Below are 21226 nucleotides of genomic sequence, written 5' to 3' on the forward strand. Positions count from 1 at the left end.
ACAGCACATCTGCAAGGATCAAGGACCAAAGTGGCAGCCAGTACACATATTTATTTTTTCCTTTTAAATATCTAAATGTTTGAGTGGATTCAAAGAGCTCTCACTGTGTTTAAATCGAATAGTTAATCAGCATGAAACATGTTTGATCGTAAACATTTTCTCCACACATAGGATTTTAATTTATATTCCTTTTTAATACATGTTGAGCAGATGTTAGTTCAGATGTCAAAATTAGGTACAAATCATTAACCCTGAATATTTCCCTGATTTAAATGGTACCAGGCTAATTGTGTGAGTACAGGTTTGTTAGAAGGGTTTGGTTTCATAAACCAAGCTTGTATAGCCTAGCTAGCATATAACTGATGCTTTGTTATCTGTAAATAATGATGTATTGCTTGATTTACACTCCTTTGCATATTTTTATTGTATTTCTGATGACAACCTAACTCTGCGGCACAGCAGCACAAAGGAAAGTATAAATAATGAGTAACGGCAGTATTTGTATTGAGGTATTGACTGCTTTCTGTTTCATTTGGCTTTTTCTTATGTCTCTTTACCTTTTCCGTCCTGTGTTTGTGTTTCTGTTAAATCTCCTCGACAGTACGACTCCATGACAGCATATCAGAAGAGGGTTTCCACTATCTGGTGTTTGATCTGTGAGTAACAGACTCTTTCTCACACACACACACACACACACACACGCACTCTCCCTTTCAATTGTAACCACGCTACCAATTACACATGTTTCTGAATGTTTTACTTTCCCTTCTAACTGGTGTATTTGGGTAAGTTTTGTGTAAATTCCTTCCTCAGTAGGTAGTTCAAGATTTACGATGTCAGGTTGCACTATAAAACTTAAGGAATGTCTAGTAAAGACTTTGTCTGCATCCAAAACCGCATATTATGCACTACATACTCAACATGTGTGCTATCGTTCAATATACTTTTGTGTAAATAAACGGTGAGATAAAAAAGTGTTTATCTTTATGGACGCAAAAATGATTTCAGACTGAACTGATTTAAAAATGGAATTACGTAACATATTACGTACTATTTTATGTCTGTCATTGTTAGTTATGAACATTGTTGTTACTACCTCATTGCACTGTGGGATATTTATGCATGCAGTGTCCAGTGTTTGCATATTGTAATATTTTACCAAAAATAGTATGTAATTTAAATAAAATATAATAATAATAATAAATTCTCACGTACTTCAGCATACGAAATAGCATCTTCTGGAATTTCAACATTTATGATACTTTATCTTAATCTGTTGCTTGAAACATCTGTAGCTCTGATCAATAAAAGCAACCAACTAGACAGGAAGTCACTGCAGCATCACAAGCTGTAACATAACTACCAAATATAATTGTTTCAGGGGGTGATTTGTTAAACTTACGCTTTTAAATATAGGTATTACTTTGTTTTGTTTATATTTACATACATGACCAACATTGGAGTGGGTGAGAGATAACACTTTGTAATTAAAGTAGTGTATCATGTTATTTTGGTGATATGGTTAAAAATGTCCAGGTTTACATCATAATTCAATGGTATTTTGATTAAGGGTCATGTAGGATGTGTGAACCATATTTCCTATTAATTAACAATATCTCTTTTACTCTCCAGCAAGATAACGTTGCGTCACTTAGCTAGTTTGGTTAGCTAAAGTTACACACCAGTTACACCTGGAAGTAACCAACTAATCTTTGCACAAGAGCTAGCTGGTGTGATGCTCCCTGTTTTAATTTAAAAATGCATTAATCTTGGCTACAACCAGGCTATGGTACTGATAAAGAGCAAGTAGTTATAGGGTGTGTTTGTGGAAAGCCCTTTAGGCAAATCTGTGCCCATATAAACCTTGATGAGATATGCACACATGTAATAACTTGATGTTGTGTGTAAGGATCTCTATAAATACTTGAAAAGTATTGTTTCGGTCATCGATACAGAGAGAAAGAAACGTTCACTATGATGTGCACAATCTCTGTCCCTCCACAGGGTGACAGGAGGAGAGCTGTTTGAGGACATCGTAGCCAGGGAGTACTACAGTGAGGCTGATGCAAGGTAACACACACACACACACACACACACACACACACACACACACACACACACACACACACACACACACACGCACGTACACACTGCTGAGCACAGCAGCCATTATGCATCTCTGTCTGTTACTGGTGTGGGTGTGTGCTATATTTGTGCGTTTCACATATGGTCTTCTCAGAGGGTGTGATACAGCTGCCTTGTCTCCAAAGCATCTCTTACAGTTATTTATAAAAGTGATTCACGACATATAGCCTACGGTATTAATCATACACAGCCTAACTTACACTGCCAGCATTGTGTTGAATTACTTCCTTCCCAGAAAGAGAGAGACAGAGAGAGAGTTTGCCTATATGGTGTAATGCATTAAATCTTGTGAAAAATGACTTACCTTCATGGGACTTAATGTCACCCGTCAGGAAAGCAGCATCACACGTAAGAAGCCTAATGAGAGGGGCATGTGATACATTGTTATGGGGACTGTTTCCTCTTCTCTTCCCCCCTCGATTAATTTCCCTTGTCTTCTCTTCTGTCTCCTTTCTTCCTTTTCCGTTCCTGCTTCCCCTTCTATTTGTTCTATTACTACCCTGTGCCTGTTCACCGCTCTCCCGCCCTCAGCCACTGCATACAGCAGATCCTCGAGAGTGTCCAACACTGCCACGTCAATGGGATTGTCCACAGGGATCTGAAGGTTTGTGTGACCGCAGCCATGGATGCAGCCCATGTTCAGTCCTGACTCTGTACGACAGATGGCAACATTCAGAAAGGCCCAGCCTCACATTCCTTACCCTTTGCATCCACACACTTTTTTGGGGTTTTACATTCTGTTTGACGACATAAAACTGAAATCGATAATTGTTTGGCAAGATTGAAACATACCAAACTGCAGAGGCGTAGGAGGCTTGGCTCCTACATTGTTGCAGTAAAATCTTGTTGAGTCGATGTTCTGAGCTTAATTACCCGTCCTGCCAATGTCAGGACTAAGGGTCCTCCTCTAACACTTCCCCTGATGTTGCAGAGAGCTCGCTAGCATCTTAATGTGCGTGTGTGATTGTGCAGCACTCCGAGTGTAGCGCTATGGTGACGGGAAAAGGAGCAATCACGAGCCAGAACCTGAGGAGTGATCACCATTTGCATAATTATGTACAAATTATGTTGCGATGTGAAAGATTTCCCAGGTCATGAATATTCCAATGATAGTCTGTATTCTCATAACATCCCGAGAGCATTTTTATGTGGAGGCGAAAGGGGAGGTATAGCAAGAGATTTCTCTTGAATATGTTCAAAGGTGAACATGTAACTGTACGGTAAGAAACATTGAATACAGAAATAATCAGAATAACTGCTGTGATTTATGAGATTTCCAATACATGGACTTTATTAGAGTAGATATCCTTTTCTGAGGGGATTTTAAGTTTTCGGATGCATCATAATCAGGAAGATTTATTCATTGTGATGGAGATGATTATGTAGATGTTGTCCAGTTGTCAGTGAGTGTCTTGTTGTGTCATATGTCTGCCATAAACTGACTGCTCACAGGCCGTCTGTATTTAGAGTCTCTAAATGTTAGGAAATGTATTATTCATTAGAGCACACTGTCTAACTGGCCTTAGGTCAGCAAAGACCTTTCTGCACCTGTGTCCGCGTGTGTATGTGTGAGTCCGTGTGTGTGTGTGTTTGAGAGTGTTTGTGCACGTGTGGTTGCTGGGGTGCTTGTATGTATTTGCGATTGTGCTAAACTGTGACTGTGTGCGGCGTGCGTTTGTCTCTACCATATGTGGCTGAGTATGAAGGTAGATTTGTGTCTTTATTACGCAAACAAAAAAATATGTTTTGTAACCAAATTTCTCGCACTGCAATCAAAAATCAAGTTTGTAAGTGAAAATATATAAACTGAGAATAAATTATTTGTTAGTTTTGCTTATGAAACTATAATTTTTGGTTGCAAAACAAAAACCTTTGCTTTAAAAAAACAACTTTTGCTTTAAAAAAACCCCCTTTGCTTTCAAAACGAAAAGCTACGGTTTCAAAACGAAAAGCTACGGTTTCAAAACCAAAACCAAAACGTAAAGCTACGAGTTGAGTTTGGACGTAGTGGGCGGGGCATACGCTGCTGAATGAGCCAGGAGTTTCTATTGGTGGGTTCGACTTACGTTACATGCACGCAGAAAGTGAAGCTTCATGTCAACAACACCTCATGTCGTTCTTTAATAAAAGAGACTCTACGACACTAACAACATGAAAACAAAGTGAAGTGCTAACAGAGCAATATAATGTCAACTTACCTCCATGCCGCTCATCACAGTAACCTCTGCAGTGGAAGTAGATGCCGGGATCCAAGTCAAACCCACCAATAGAAACTCCTGGCTCATTCAGCAGCGTATGCCCCGCCCACTACGTCCAAACTCAACTCGTAGCTTTACGTTTTGGTTTTGCTTTTGAAACCATAGCTTTTCGTTTTGAAACCGTAGCTTTTCATTTTGAAAGCAAAGGTTTTCGTTTTGAAAGTAAAGGTTGTTTTTTTAAAGCAAAAGGTTTTTTTTTAAAGCAAAGGTTTTTGTTTTGCAACCAAAAATTGTAGTTTCATAAGCAAAACTAACAAATAATTTATTCTCAGTTTATATATTTTCACTTACAAACTTGATTTTTGATTGCAGTGCGAGAAATTTGCTTTCAAAACATATTTTTTTGTTTGCGTAATAAAGACACAAATCTACCTTCATAGCTGAGTCTCTTGTTTTTACAACCACGTCTCCCGTTACACCACACCTCCCCTCCTGTATCCTTCTCCCCACCGTGTGCACTTTGTTCCCACTCATGGATTTTAACAGTGGATTGGTTGTCATTGTGGATGAGCACACGGTGTCTGCTACCAATGAACTCTCTCAGAATCCATGAGACCTGGGGAGCAAGTCCACAGCTCCAGCGTGGAGACGTGTCCTTTGTCACATAGAGATTTGGTCCCGTGCCCATTTTATTATGTTTCTCTGTCATTTGTGTGGCAGAAAGGGAGTTGCCTCAGACACTGATTTAAGAGCAGTTTAGCATTGTTGACCCCTAATAGCTTGGATTAGGATTTGGTTTGGCTAACCTGGTTTTAGATCTGTGTCTGTGGGCGGCTTGTTCCCAGAGCGTGTGACCTCTCACCTCTAACCTGTTTGACTCCGCCCCCCCCAGCCTGAGAACCTTCTATTGGCCAGTAAGCTGAAGGGGGCGGCGGTCAAGTTGGCTGACTTTGGGCTGGCTATCGAGGTGCAGGGGGACCAGCAGGCATGGTTTGGTGAGTATTCATCCATCAATTTTTCAACCTGAATCGGTTGGTCAATCAAGCAACCAACCAATAAGTCGCTCAATCAATCAATCGCACTTTTAGTTAGACGAGAAACATCCTAGTCACTGAATCGCCCACTCCTGCCTACCATTCCACATCTCCTCCCTCCCTCCATATCACTTCTCCAGGTTTTGCCGGCACCCCGGGCTACTTGTCTCCAGAGGTCCTGAGGAAAGACCCATATGGGAAGCCAGTTGATATGTGGGCCTGTGGTAAATAACATTAAAATTCTCTCACTGCAACTGTTTGAATGAACTTGAGCTGAAGCCTGTAGAAGAGTGCTCTGCAACAACACTGCAGCGTCACGTTGTTTAACCACCGGCGGGGGCAACGCATGCATCCAAAAATGAATCCACTCATAACGTGCACTCATCAGTAACGAATATAATGATGCCGCATACCTGCTCAAACTGCAGCTCCTGCGCTACAAAGTCATCTCAGCTGTTTGTATAAACTCCAAACACAACATATGACAAAGCTACGTATAATACCCAGTAACACAATTGATATAGTGCCCCCTAGGCAGTCCCACTCGCCACATTTATGCCAATAACGTTTTGAAAAATTAATTCAATGCTAACACCCGTTAGCTCCGGAGATCGCTAGCGACCAGACGGTCGCAGCCATTCTTTCACATTCCGCTACGACACAGCCTCGCAGTTTTACTTACAAAACAAAGCCATCATAATCCGCATAATCGATCACATCATAAAGCAGCTCCTTACTTTGAGATGTTCTGCAGCAAAAAAAAAAAATGAATCCGTTCATATTTACTATCGATCTGCGCAGCTCATCCGTCTGTGTGAATTCAAAGCTGGCGCTGCCGTCGTGTGCCTCGTGTGCCTGCTAGCGGAAGGGGCAGGCATAAAATTTGACACTCGGGTAGTTTTTATTTTATGATTGGCTAACGGATTCTGTCATTCAAAGTCACGTTAGGTTGTTTCAACAGAGCAGGCTGTGACGCGTCTATGGAACGTTCATTGGGTCAAATCGGCCCTTCACACAGGCTGAAAGGCCCTGGAGGATAAAAAACTGGAATTCAGACAATAAAATCCCATGGATGACAAACATTAACAGTCTCAGAGAGGATCCAGGCTCTCAAAATGATGCCAAACTGCTGCATATGGATAGATTGAACACTATTAGTGCTAAAAGAACTGAAATATATAATTATATAGTATATAAAATTACAATGAAATAGCTGGAACAAAATTACATTTTGGTTGACCTCGTTTGACCTCTCCGTACTAGATCAAGATGTACTAGATAAAGCTTCACTTTATCAAAGTAAAAATTTGTTTAGAGACCCTCAACATATAGTTCTATGATCTGGGAGAGCTGGAAAGCTTGGACCTACATGATTTCTAATATTTCCATTCGAAAATTAGAATTTTCAATTTGTGCTGTGTGCCATCTTAATCTACTCTTAACCAGTAACATATATACTGATATTTACACATATCAACACATCTCACAAGTGTTAGGGTTATTTTAATACCAAAAGTATTAAAATAGCCCTTACAGTTGCAACGCTACACTCATTATCGTATGGGTATGCTATTTTCGAGCTGAGGGCCTAAAAATCGGCCTAGGGTCCAAAAGGTTTTAAAGTGTAGTAAATAATTATTAGTAATGAATAATATATTTTTTTATCACCCTACATTGCTATAGTATATTGGTCTTTTCTGTTTACATGCTGAACTTACCACATCTCTTCCTTGCAGGTGTGATTTTGTACATCCTGCTGGTGGGCTACCCTCCCTTCTGGGATGAGGACCAGCACCGCCTTTACCAACAAATCAAGGCTGGGGCCTATGATGTAAGCGCTCGCACGCATACAGTACAAACTAGGTTTGTTCGAAAAAAATATATAAATACTTCATAGCCCAATCCTAAAATGTGTTGTAGAACATTGTAGACGTTAACAGTTTAGGATTTGTTGTCAGGGTGACAAACTGAATAAAAACTACTTTTGGAACGACGGTAAAGCAAGAGCACGTGGACGACTTCTTTACCCTTACTTACTAAAGTCCATCTCAACAACATTAATTAAGTTATGCAAATTATTTTAATAAACCTAAGAAGGTAATCTACCAAATTTATCTTCACAAAAATGTTTTTGTCTTACATTATCGTAAGTAAATCAACATTCACCATATTTGTAGCAAACAATATGATAAAATAAAAATGCAATACACATATTGAGTTTATTTTGGGCTTTGAGGATAGTTGTTTCACTCATTTTCTGTATTTTCATTTATGTTTTTCACTTTTTGTCTGTTACAATGCGTTTGACACTCTTTTTGTTTTTCCGACAGTTCCCGTCCCCAGAGTGGGACACTGTAACTCCTGAGGCCAAAGATCTGATCAACAAGATGCTAACCATCAACCCCAGTAAACGCATCACTGCCGCCGAGGCCCTCAAACATCCCTGGATCTGCGTATGTGGCACACACACGCACGCGCGCGCACACACACACACACACACACACACACACACACACACACACACACACACACCACAGACATACAGAAACACACACATAAACTCATACACAGACACAGAAGACACAAAAAAATAAAAACCCACACACTGATAAACTATTATAGGTAACAGAATGCCTCAGTAGCATCAGTCGTGCTATCAGATCCAACTTGTGAGAACACACATAGTCGCATTGCCCACACATGCACATGCATACATTCTTCCCATCCATTGTTTCCATTCTCCCTTAATCCTCAAATCCTCTCATCTTCTTCCTTCAGCAACGGTCCACTGTAGCCTCCATGATGCACAGGCAGGAGACGGTGGAGTGCCTGAAGAAATTCAACGCCAGGAGGAAACTCAAGGTGGGACGTCTGGCAATCCTTCATGGTTCTATTTATACAGAACAATCCATCCAGCCATCTCTCCTTCCCCACTCTAGACTTTGCATGCTAGAAATGATGAGTTTGTTCTCTAAAACCTTCAAGTTGCCCTTTTGATGCTCTCCTCTTTCTTGCCGTGACCTTATAATCAATCTTCCTATTTCTGTCTCTCCGTTCCTTTCTCCCTTTCTTCCTTCCATCATCATTACTTCCCTCTTCTCCATCACTGCAGGGAGCCATTTTGACCACTTTGCTGGTCACAAGAAACTTCTCAGGTATGTCTCTCTCAGCCTGGTGTCCAAGACCTGGGTTACCCAAACATATCTTATGAACTAAAACCATTTATGTTTGAAAAAATCGAGGGGCTTGATACTTCTCAGCCTTAAATATTGGTGGTAGTTTGGTTAGGTTCGCTATGAAAAATGCATCTTCTAGTCATGAGGAGTACAGATCAGAGGCACTACAAAGAAGGTAAAAAGGTGCAATTAATCTTCAACTTTTATGTAGAATAGCAACCTTTCGAACCTATTTTTGAATGCCTTTGGTCTGTTTTTCTGTAGAACAAAGGCAAACAGAGCCATCTCTCTTTATCTCTCCAGCTGTAGCTCTTTCACTTTATCTCAATTTTGCGCTCTGCCATACCTTTTTGCATGCATTTTTTTTACCTATCTCTTATTTTGTCATGCTCTTACCAGCCTGCTTTCTCTCTTCATTCTACAGTAAAATGCATTAGTGCATTTGTGTCTCTTTTTATTCATCATTTTCTTCCTTTTTCAAATTCCTTTCCTTCTTTTGTTTGGATTGTGGTTTCCATTTGAGGTAAGATTTTTTGGAATGACAAGGAAATATGCGGGGTTGGGCTCAACTAAATAGTTGTCATGTATATAGGCCTTACTTAACTCTTATAAGAGCCAATCACATATGCATGAAGATGAGGTGTGTGATATTTAAAAAAAACACAATTGAAGTTCATGTTTGCAAGAATGTCAAGATGAGATCAGAATGAAATGTAGACAAGGATACAGCATGCATTCTGAAATGCAATCTAGTGTGTTTGGATTATTTTATTCCGTGAGAAATACGATGAGGAGTGGCAGGATTGTATGTGTGTGTGCTAGTTGTTAAGTGCATGTGTGCAAATGTCAATTTAAGAATGCTGTGTGGGTCTGATAGGTAGATTACCCCTTTCATCACTTGCTAAATACAAACCCAATCAACCGCTTGCCCTCCAGCCCTTCACATGAGAATCAGTGTGTAGTCGGAGAAACAACCTTGCATCAATGAAGATGCCACTCTGAGCATCTGTTGCATTGCATTATGGATCTTGCAGTTGGATTTTGCACCTGGAGTTTGAAGATAAGCGCAGCTGACTGATATGCTTGCTTGCATGTTAGTGTAGCCTCAGGACTCTGTTTGAGATCCCTCACGCTGAAGTGTTGTCTCTTTCTGTCCTTCTGCAGCAGCCAAGAGTTTGCTCAACAAGAAGGCGGATGGCGTTAAGGTGAGTTGCTTTGCACCGTGAAGAAAAAATGCTTTGTTAACTTTGCTGGAACGTTCAGTGTGTGAGGAGCCTTCTGGAAGATTATTATGCATTGTGCACTCAGCAACATCATCATTCAGGGACAGTCACACCAAGCAGTGGGCAATGGTTGTTATTTCTTAGCTTGATCCCACAGCTCCTTCAATAGACCAGTAAATATCTACATTTATATACTGTAGATAGAAAGTTTAAATTTGGTGGAGGGTCTGTTGGTATAGTTTTGTATTTTATTATTTGTCGGTCATTAAGCAAATGTTTTCTTACCTATTACTACACGTGTATATCGGACCGGATGGGTGTTCAAAATGATAGATTATAGCTCCTGATCTTCTCCATGTTGTTACTAACAGCCTCCTTTGTATTCTGCTGAGAATTAAATCAAAATTTACTACCTAATAAAACATTTTGGTTTTAGAAACATAAGCAGTTTCCCTCTGACAGCTTTTTGATATTTGTTCCCTACTGTCAGCACAGCCTAGTTTAACTGACCTCTTCTGCTTCTGTCAAAAGTGGAGCTTTCCTCAATACATTCACCTTCCTGACTAAGTGCACTTCATAAAACCCACAGGTTTCATAAAGAGGTCGTGGTTGGTAACAATTTAACACTCAGTTACATCACACGAGTTGAGATGATCTCTTTGGAGTGGACCGTAGCCAGAGTATGTGTGTGTGTGTGTGTGTGTGTGTGTGTGTGTGTGTGTGTGTGTGTGAGAGTGTGAGAGCACAAATGTGGGTCTGAAAAGTGTGCACGTGTGTCATGTCCCCTTTACACTGCCCCCTGCAGGTCAACAACAAAGCCAACACAGTGACCAGTCCCAAAGACACTGGCCCTGCCCCTGCGCTGGTATAAACACAAAACTTATCCCACACCTGCACCTTCATCCTCAAAAAAACCCTCTTTAACACCTCCTCACCTCACATCCCCCACTGCGGAGGAGGTACAGGTTCACCCTTTCACATCGGCTCAGATCATTTCCTGTTTGATCTCAGCCATGCTTTGTGTGATTTAAAATTCTTAACCGGGTGTATAAGAATAGAGAGACGTGTGAAACGGATGTCTAGCTCAGCGCTAGGCTATCCCTGAATGACATAGCGTGTAAAAGCTTTTGTGGCCGTGCAGCAGCTCCCAGCATATTCGATGAAAAGTAAACTATTCATAATTCATTCTGAATTAGCATACAGCGTTTACACACGTTTAGATTTGACTAGTGTATTTTTAAATCTGTAGTTAAGGGCAACCTCTACCTCATCACCCCCCTTCCCTCCTTTTTCCAATTCCATTTGCTTGAACCCTTCCTCTCTCCTCCTTTCCACAAATACACATGCCCCTATCATGTCATGAACTGTACACTATTCACTTTTGCACTTGATTTTAAACGTAGCACGGATGTGTTATGCAGGTCTAGTTTGCCTGTGCATGGCTGGAGTGAGAGGATGTCGCCTCCTTAGGCTCATTATGATGCTACACCCCCTCACCCCCACCCCTCACAAGTGATTTGGCTGTCACTCATTGGCTCGTGCATGGTGTGTGCTGACTGGCTGTCTGCGTCAGGCCACATGACTGTTGCTCTGCATGATGTCAAAGGCTTTCTGCCCCCCCCCCATTCGCTGTCGAGATGATTACACATGAACACAGGCACATGGCCTCTCTCTTTTTCTCTCTCTTTCTCTCTCTGTCATCACGTACACATACAAACACACACACACACACACACACACACACACACACACACACACACACACACACACACAGACAGATGCAGGCTGCTGATGTTATAATCTAGTGTAATCGGGGTGAGTGATTAGAAGGATTGATCTGGTCATCAAGATCGAATTCCGCAAAAGCCCAGACATCTGATTGCCGAGGCGGGGCACTGTAGTGAGCTGATGAGAGAAAAGCAGATAGAGAAAAGACATTGAGCAACAAAGTCATGCATGAAGGGAAAAAAAACACAAGTGGACACTTGCAATTCGATAATTGGTGGTTTATTTTGGCAGATGCATTGTGATAAATAGATGTAAAGATAAATAAATGTAGATAGATAGACATAGAGACAGACTAACAGACAGACAGTTGGTGAGACAGACAGACAGACAGATTCTGTAAATACACACAAATACATTTCCTTTAACAGTGTCTGTGCCATCTTCCCACCAGTTCTCTGTCATTTGTTCTCTTTAGGAACCACAGACAACTGTGATCCACAACCCTGTAGATGGAAATAAGGTATGGTATTGCAATTCGTAGTAATTGTCATTGTTGGTTGTATTTAATGAATTGAAGCTCCTGTACGTCAGGACTTTTCATTCTCCAATTTCAATTAGAATAGTGTCTCCTTCCTCCAACTGCCCTTATATTATAGTGTTATATAATCAACTTGCAATAAATGTTTTTTTATATATATATATATATATATATATATATATATGTATATATATATATATATACATGTATATATATATATATATATATATATATATATATATATATATATATATATATACATATATATATATATATATATACATATATATATATCAGATTTTGCTATACTATACGAGAGAGGAGGGACGACATGCAACAAAAGTCCCTGGCTGGGTTTAAACCAGATTACAAGGTTAGGGTCTTAAACCCCTATATATATATATATATATATATATATATATAGGGGTTTAAGACCCTAATAGCAAAATCTGAGTTTGCAAGAGCATTTTAAGCGTTTTATTTCAACACTCATAGATATTACAAACATAAATTGTACTGTATATAAACTGTTGTCATTCTCTCTCAGGAGTCTATTGAGAGTGCCAACACTACCATTGAGGATGAGGACGTAAAAGGTAAGGAAACTTGTGCTTGTGTCCACTTACAGTCCTCATCTACGCTGCGAGGTCACAACAGTCGGTCCTCACCGTTTCCAGTCAGACTGTTTGCTCTTGATTTTTCCTCGTTCTGTTTTGCGACGCCGTTAAAACGCACAGCAAGTTAACAGCTGAAACCCCTCGTTTGGCTGTCAGCTCCTCTCGCAAAACGCAGTCTGCCCTGTTCTTTTTCTGTCCTTCCCACCCTCGCATCCTCGAGTTTCACCCATCTTTATCTGTCTGATAAAAAAAACACTCTTATTAATAAGTGTTTTCTACTTGTTTTTTATGTTTTGTTGAAAATATATATTTTTTTCCATAATTCCTCTCCTACCTTTACATACATACCCTTATCTTTGTTACATCCCCCACCCAACACACATACGTTACACTCAATCACACACCCACCCATGCCACGTCTGACAGCCCGTCGTCTGGGCAGTTTAGTGAGCGGTATCTTGAGCTCTAAGAGCCGCTCCTCACAGATGTCTGACTCGAGACTGACTCCCACCTCCTCAGTTCAGAGTAAGTCCTTCCGCAGTGGGGGGGGATCCCTGTTTTTGTTCCCCTTCTGTCCCCTGTCACCGTCATCACTGGAGGAAAGTGATCTCTCTGTGTGAAGTGTCTCAAATCCCGTGTTCCTGATATTCAAATCATCTCCTCGGCTTACTGTAGATGAGTGGGTGTTTGATACAGTTTATGGTTTGAGATTGTTCGTGCTCACAATGCACTGACCATCCCTTCTCCAGTGAGATAAAACCTCTGTTTTTGATCCTTTTAATATTCTGCTCCCTCCATATGATTTATTCCTCTGTATTTGAATTGGAAGTAGGTGCTCTCCTGCTGTGTATTCGTGTCTTGTAGACACAGATGCTCTTTTCACTCCTCTCTTTGCCCTCTGTTCTGACTCACCCAAACATTGACTCACACAGTAAAAAGCTGACTCGTATACACACTCATGTACACACACAGTGTTGTAGCTTACGGCTGTGGCTTACTATTTGACATGTCTTTTTGTTGCACAAATTAAGTGATTCTTTTAATATCCCCCAGCCTGCACCAATAACCATAAAGGTAACTGTCAACATTACTTAGTTAAAACTGCTTTTGTAGCGAAATACTTGCATACTTTGTTTTTGTTTATTTTGAGCTTTGTCGGGTGAAAGGAATCGTGTCATCTTGCATTTTGCTGCCTGATATCACTATTAGTCATGGGAGGCTTTCTTGTCATTTTGATACTCCGATATGAAACAACAAACATTTTGTGAAATGCTTTTCTTGAGCGCCTTCCATTTCTAATAACTTTGAAATCCTGCAGATTAGAACCCATTAGAAGCTGATTTGATGTCCGATTTTTCTTAACTGCACTTTGCCTGAAATGCAGTCACCACTACCAACTTTTACATGCGTTTGTGTAGTTGATGATGTTCTGTGATCTTGTGTTGTAGCTCGCAAACAGGAAATTATCAAAGTCACTGAGCAGTTGATTGAGTCTATCAACAATGGAGACTTTGATGCCTATGCGTAAGTTTCTTTCTCTCTACATTCGCACTGTAACGTCTAAATGGTTATACTATTTGCTTACGTCTATGCTGACTCTGTATCCTTTTTTTCCGGCGCAACAGGAAGATTTGTGATCCTGGTCTAACTTCCTTTGAGCCCGAGGCCCTGGGCAACCTGGTGGAGGGACATGACTTCCATCGCTTTTACTTTGAGAACGGTAAAACTTTAATCATGACTTGTGTGTAGCCTGAAACTGTCTCGTTTTGCAAAGTAGATAAATAAAATTGGGTAGAGTACCAACAGAATCGTCCAGTTCAGAGGGAAGTATTCAGAAGTATTCATGGTGTTTGCCCGTGCTACTGTTGCCCAGAGCAGTTGAGATTTGTTGTAATTGTGGGTCTGGGGTTGCTCCAAAAAGTGCAAGTAGCCAGCTGGCTCCGCACCCAAACTAGACGCTGAGAAACAGAATTTGGCTGGAAATTAACGGTAGTGTGTTATTCATTCACATCAATTTGTTAATGTTTTTCCAGCTGCTCTGGAGATTTTAAACAAGAGAGGTTTTTTCTAAACTTCGTTGCTTACATTTGCATGATGTGCTGAATGATCTGATGCATCAGTTGTTTGCACTGAAACCCTGCAGGGAAAACTTCCCGTTTGATTCTCAGTAAGGAGATACTTGTTTGCACAATGTGATGCCCTGGTTAAACAGTTACACTGTATGGAACCAAAAATGCACACTACACATTCATTCATGACAAAATGAAGTATACCGTACTCCCACAAGCAAGCATGTGTACTAAAATCACTTATTTTTTTCAGTGAGGGTTTTTTTCCCCATAATGCAGCATAATGAGCCAGTAAGCAACCGCTGTGGAGGCAGGTCACAAGGATAATCAGTTGATGGGAAGGGAACTCAGTGACATAACCTAGTGGGCAGGTGAGGTAGAGCCAGACCTGGAAACAAACACATGACGTACAGAGAAAGACAGAATACCTAACCATCTTCACAGAAACCTGTTTCATTGCTTCAAATCCATTCGTCGGGCTCAAACAATACAGAACACAAAACATTGTTCATATGTATATTAATATTTCGAGAATAAGGACGGTCCCCAACACAGTGAAAGTGGTATTGTATGAAAGAGAGTGTATATAATGCATAAGTGGGTATGGGCGAAATTGTTCTATATAAATATTTAGTCCTATCGGTTTACAGTTCATGTTTGCTGGTGCACTACAAGGGCATGTCTGTGCATGGACTAACCTTGGAGCAAAAAAAAAAGACTAATGAATGACTGCTATAAATGGCAGAATGTCCTCAGTCAGGGTAAAAATAGTTCAGATAAACTAGATATGTCCTAGAAACCTCAATCACTTGGCGAGTCTGTGCTTGTCCACTATCCAACATCAACATATGGAGACTCTTACTTACTCTTGTTGTCATATCAGTTAGTTACAGTGTGAGAAATACCTGGTGGCAATTGGGGGGGTGTCCCCTTTCTAGTGCTCCATTGTTTTGCTACAGTCTTACACAGACTGCATAATATAGGCCCAAGCCAAGGTAATCAACAAGGCTATACACACTTTGCACACACATTACCAGGGCTAATATTGTAGACATTAAGGTCACTCACACAACTACACAACCACCCAACAACTAAGCCCTGCGACAGAATCCACACAGCACACTGATGCACGCACAAGAACACCTCGTGTTTTCACCCTACGCATTGCAGGTCTATCACATTTCAGTCACAGCAAACAGGCTGGAGAAACATATTCTAGCTTACGTTGTAAAACAATGGACCACACATATTGGACTTTGCTTTTTCTTCAACATATTCCCATGGCTTGATCCGCACTGATTCTGTATTTTTAACCGAGTGGAACCATGATGTTGAAGCAGAAAAAGAATCCATTGCTTTTTAGTGTGTACGGGGTAACGTTAGGTTTTCTAAAATTCACAACATTTGCATGGCGGACCATTTGCAGCAGCGCCACACATGGAAGAAGGCCTCACCAGAAAGAGGAAAGGCCGCAACAACATTTTTCTTCATTCCTATTTGGGAATACATGTTTTGTAGTTTGAATAATGAATGCTGCTATAAATAATATACTTTTCAAAGACATGTTTAGTGACAATGGCCAGTGACAAATCATTTTTTTTAAGATTTTTCCATGGACCCCCAAAAAATGTGCGGTTGAGGCTTTTGTGGGCCCCCAAGTTTTGATCAAGCCTTGTATTTCACACACTGAGTTAGTATTCCTTTAAGAGTAAGGTCAGTGTTTAGTTTTTGAACAATCGTAGAGCTGTATTAGAAACCCAAGTGACTGGTTGATATCCATTATATTCATTTAGTGTGTGTTACTAAGTGCAGTTTCTCCCTGTAATCAGCCATTTTGTCTCCCTTCCAGCCCTGTCCAAAGGGAACAAGCCAGTGCACACCATCCTCTTGAATCCACATGTGCACCTAATTGGGGAAAATGCAGCGTGTATTGCCTATATTCGACTGACCCAGTACATGGATACCAGCGGCATGCCCCGCACCATGCAGTCCGAGGAGACCCGTGTGTGGCACCGCCGCGACGGCAAGTGGCAGAACATCCACTTCCACCGTTCAGGCTCGCCCAGCATGCCCTCCCAGTAAGTAAGCAACAGTAAGAAACACACAGTAGAAAGCTCGAATGAAGAGAAACTAAACAGCAGCTGAAAATCTTGTTTTTCACTGACCTCAAGTGGTTAAAATTCTCCACCTTGCTACAGTGTAGCAGGTGTGCTCCAGGGTGTGGTCAGTACATTGTGACATCACTGTTGGGTGTGGTTACAGGTGCAAAGTAGCACACTTCTGACCACACCCAACCACATCCATCAATTAGTGGTCAATGGTGCCACAGACTTGAAACCTTCAACCAGAGAGGTCAACGAAATAATGCATTTCGGCTTGGTACTGAAAGGAATACTTCACCCTTAAAATGACATATTGTATATCAATTACTCCCTGAGAATTACCTTAAATTCTTAAAAAAAATATTTTTTCTTGCATGCCTCCACGGTGAACGGTGAAATCCTTGATGAATTGAAGTAAATGGAGGCTGCTTTTAACAGCGAAAACTATATCAAAAATGGAAGATTTTTCTTCTATTTAGGCCCATGCAGGTCGTTTTACGAATTCTAACTCATGTAACGTCTGCACAGGAAACTGTTGGGCGGAGTTATGCTGAGGATACAAAACTTGAACATGAACCAAATATGAATCATAAAGGTGTAAGATGTCCCGCCTTAACAGGTGCAACAAGAGTGACAAGAGAGTGAGCCAGATGTCAGCAAAGCACAGTCTGTACACACCCACATATAACTGAAAAGAGGTATCATTAGGCGAAATAATTGAAAACACATCGGTGGGTGGACAATAAGTGTTTACGGGCTATTCCCAGTGAGTAATACTAGTGAGCCAGCATGCACAGTGATACTGTGCCTGGGCCTTTTGACGTTATTAATTAGACCAGTGCTTCCTGCTTTCATGCTATTAAATGTCTTAATATTATCTGTGAAAAAGTGTCCATTATTATTGCTTTACGCAGTAAACATTGTCATTGTGTGTGTGTCTCTCTCTCTCACTCTCTCTCTCTCTCTCTCTCTCTCTCTCTCTCTCTCTCTCTCTCTCTCTCTCTCTCTCTCTCTCTCTCTTTTTTTTTGCAGTTAATGGAATATCGACATGTGGTCCAAAAAAAAAATCTCTAGTAGGGCAGCCAACTAGCCAACCCCCATGACTGCCCCCCGACCCTTGACCCTTCTATAAGGACATGACATTGCAGGATACAAGTATTAATACATTTTATTGTTATGGCATTTTATTAATGGACATCATTTGAAACCCACCACCGGGTGGCTGCACACTGTATTTGGACATTATGAAACGAGCATATTGACATTTTTTTGTTTGTTTTTTAAGATGTTTTGGTATGCATTTTAAATATAAAATAGAGATGTTTTAAAATCTACTACTGTAACCTCTCCCAAAAATTAGTTCTGTATTTTTATGTGTATTTATGTGTGTGCAATACAGAAACATTTGGAAGATCAGAATGTTAAAATTGAGCTTGCTTTAGTTCTGGTGATGTATATATACATTGTGATTGTTGATAAAAAATCAAACATTGAAATTGCTATTCTTGCTATCAGAGGAAATAAGAGTTTACGTAAAATCCAGTTTATGAGCTACATTTATGTTTGCTATGAGCTAAGTCATACTGTTTGAATTGTCAGATTTCAATCTATAATACTAATTTAAATGTAAAGAAAAGCAGAGCAGCTTACACTTTGCATTGAGATATGTTTGCCTTTATATCAGTGAAATAAGAAATAAGAGAATGTAGCATATATGTAATATATGAAAATTCAAGACTATTGTGTAGTGCATGGGGGGGAATATTGTAGGTAAGATCATATGAAACTATAATATCTTCTGTTTGATTTGTGAATCACTGACTTGTTTGTTTGCGTTTGTTAATGTTGTGCATCAGTCCCGTCCCAAATGTTTCTAATGTCCTCCAGTATCATAGAACTGTTGTTAAAACAATAAAACAGTTATGGTTAACATCCAGCGTAAATATCAGAACCTCATATCTAAGAGGAGGAAAAATAAACTCCTGGTTGCTGAAGCACTCCTTACATTTTGTATAAAATTGAGAAGAAAACAAACGCATTTTTCATAATGTTTGTACTTGTATTGTATGACTGTATGTATAGGGTTTCTGTTATTTTATTCTTCGTCATTTCCAGTGTGATACTTAGCCAATTGCACAGAGAAGGTGGAGATGATGAAGATGGCTCAAAGGCACTATATTCTCTACCTTCAGTGTTAACCTGAAGGTTGGGCTAATGAGTCTGAAAGAGTCGTAAAAGCATTAGACTGAAGAACATTGCAGTCAGAAAAGAGGATGGTAAGACAGCAGGAGAGGAGTCAAATGAGAGTTGGACTGTGATAAATGTTGGGATGTCTTCCTTGACGTTCAGTGCTTCTACCAGCCAGTGGCCTCCTTGCCACAGCAGGACAATGCCAGTGTCTTCGTCATCCTTACTGTTTGCTCTTTTCAATTGGTTGGTCTCTTCTTTTGTAAGGGGAAAATATGATAAACATTTCTTTTGACGAAACATATGATGTCAATGCGATGCACCACTCCTTATATGGTGTGAACCTGTTGCCAGCACGGCAATGGATGGCTTAACATGTTTAAGAAATAAATAAATCAGCTTAAAGGTGTGATAATGAATGACCTTCAACTTGTTCTGTGTTTTGTGCCCTCTGCTGAGGTGGAGGTAAACTGCTCAAGTTAATTATTTGATGTGTTATGTTTATGATCTCTGCTCTATCTTAATATGCACATATATAATACACTGTGCATAGTCACTGCATAATTCAATTATATTATTAAATCTGTCATATATCCATATCAATGTAAATACTGATGTTTATGGAAGCCCAAAGGGGACTAAATGTTTGCATACCTAAAAAGAAAATGGAAAAGCTGTTTCATTTTCAAAGTTGTACCCCTCTGTACAGTGGACCATATTTAAATTTGTATTCAAATTTGAAAACGATTAGGCAATATGTAACCTGAGTTTTGATTAATGCAAGCAATATTTAAGTACAAATGAAAATGCAATTTTCGAAAAATATGAAAATGAAAACATCATCTGACATTTCAAGACTTAACCTGCTGTACAGTGGACAATATTCAAATACAATAAGAAAAACAGCGCCCTTTTGCTAATAGTATCTGCTGCCTGCAAGACCCACTTGAAATACGACCCTTTCATTGCTTTAAGACGTGTTTTCTTATTGTCATGATCAATTTTACTCTATTTATGTGCAGTGGTGATAATCGCTTATATCATTCTTTTTTCTTATATTTTACTCTATGTGTAGTTGAGGGTTATTTATTAAATCATTATGTTTATAATAATATTTTTTCTCTATTTATGTGCAATGGTGATAATTATTCATCAAATCGTTATTTCTATGATAATGTTTTACTTTATTTATGTGCAATAGGCAAGCACCCTACTTGAATATGCCCAACCTTTAACAAAACGGAAACACTCAAACATATACTGATAGATTACGACAGGCATGATGAAGAAAGAAAGTTATTATTATCAGGACTAAATGATGGAAAACACAAGATGACATTCTGGAATCCGCTCAGAAAGTATGCAATCTTCTAATTATTCAATTAAAAGTAAAAGTTTACTTTAGTTTTTTTTCTTGCTCCACACTACAGTCCAGTAGGTGACGGTAATGCACCTAAAGTGATATTATTGTATGACAAAAAATAAGTAAAAAAAAGTCATAGTATAGTATCTTGAAAGAATCAAAAAAATTATCAAAAGGCAAAGTATGTCAAAAAAAGTCAGTGTGTATGTCAAAATACTTCATAATAAAATTATAATATAGCACGTAAAAAAAAGTCATGATGTAGTATTTAATAAATGTTATTGTATAGTATGACAAAAATAAGTGTCAAAAAGATATGATGGTACGACAAAAAGTCATGAAAAAGCATAGAATAGTATATCAACAAAAATCATTGTATATGTTCAAAAAAGTTCAATATTTTGGAATGCAGTCATATAGTATATCAAAAAAAGTCATTAAAAAAGTCATAGTATGTATGTTGAAAAAAGTAATTGTAAAGTATGTTGAACAAAGTCATAAAAAAGTAATAATAATAATAATAAAAAGTCGTATTCCAGTATGTCGAAAAAAGTCATAGTATATTACATCAAAAAAGTCATAAGGACACACATTAACCATGTAACTGCAAGCAGCTTTGCTGTTTAAGTAAATTTGTTTCTTAAACTGTAAAACCTTACACTAATTGTGAGTATTTTGTTTTTACCCCCTGCCCACCCCGAAGTATCTTTTTCTTTCCTGCTGATGTTGTTCCTGAGACATACACTTGACGCTTTCGCAAAGCACCCATCCACACACAGCTGGCGTTGATTTCCTGTGCAGGGTCAGGGAAAGGTTGGGACCCAGAAATAGTAGAACACAGACACA

General features: G+C 39.5%; 1 protein-coding gene across 5 annotated transcripts in view; it reads left to right on the forward strand.

Moving 5' to 3' along the window:
- Nucleotides 1–19440, forward strand: part of camk2d2 (calcium/calmodulin-dependent protein kinase (CaM kinase) II delta 2) — a 41204-nt gene extending 21764 nt beyond the window's left edge. The window contains exons 4-21 of one of the 5 annotated variants that reach the window (XM_068726809.1): nt 602–656; nt 2005–2070; nt 2677–2749; nt 5236–5338; nt 5518–5601; nt 7114–7208; nt 7708–7830; nt 8156–8239; nt 8490–8532; nt 9718–9758; nt 10582–10641; nt 11980–12024; nt 12590–12638; nt 13713–13733; nt 14108–14183; nt 14285–14379; nt 16578–16806; nt 17863–19440. In XM_068726809.1, the coding sequence (XP_068582910.1) occupies nt 602–656; nt 2005–2070; nt 2677–2749; nt 5236–5338; nt 5518–5601; nt 7114–7208; nt 7708–7830; nt 8156–8239; nt 8490–8532; nt 9718–9758; nt 10582–10641; nt 11980–12024; nt 12590–12638; nt 13713–13733; nt 14108–14183; nt 14285–14379; nt 16578–16806; nt 17863–17866 (1346 nt within the window). In that variant the 3' untranslated portion in view covers nt 17867–19440. Of the gene's footprint in view, nt 1–601; nt 657–2004; nt 2071–2676; nt 2750–5235; nt 5339–5517; nt 5602–7113; nt 7209–7707; nt 7831–8155; nt 8240–8489; nt 8533–9717; nt 9759–10581; nt 10642–11979; nt 12025–12589; nt 12639–13712; nt 13734–14107; nt 14184–14284; nt 14380–16577; nt 16811–17862 lie in introns of those variants that run through there. The other 4 variants (XM_068726811.1, XM_068726812.1, XM_068726813.1 and 1 more) reach the window with 4 other exon arrangements.
- Nucleotides 19441–21226: the final 1786 nt, after the last annotated feature.

The sequence above is a fragment of the Cebidichthys violaceus genome, unplaced genomic scaffold, assembly GCF_023349555.1.
Source record: "Cebidichthys violaceus isolate CVI_PGR_0920_01 unplaced genomic scaffold, fCebVio1.0.p SCAF_4, whole genome shotgun sequence".
NCBI classification, from domain to species: domain Eukaryota; kingdom Metazoa; phylum Chordata; class Actinopteri; order Perciformes; family Stichaeidae; genus Cebidichthys; species Cebidichthys violaceus.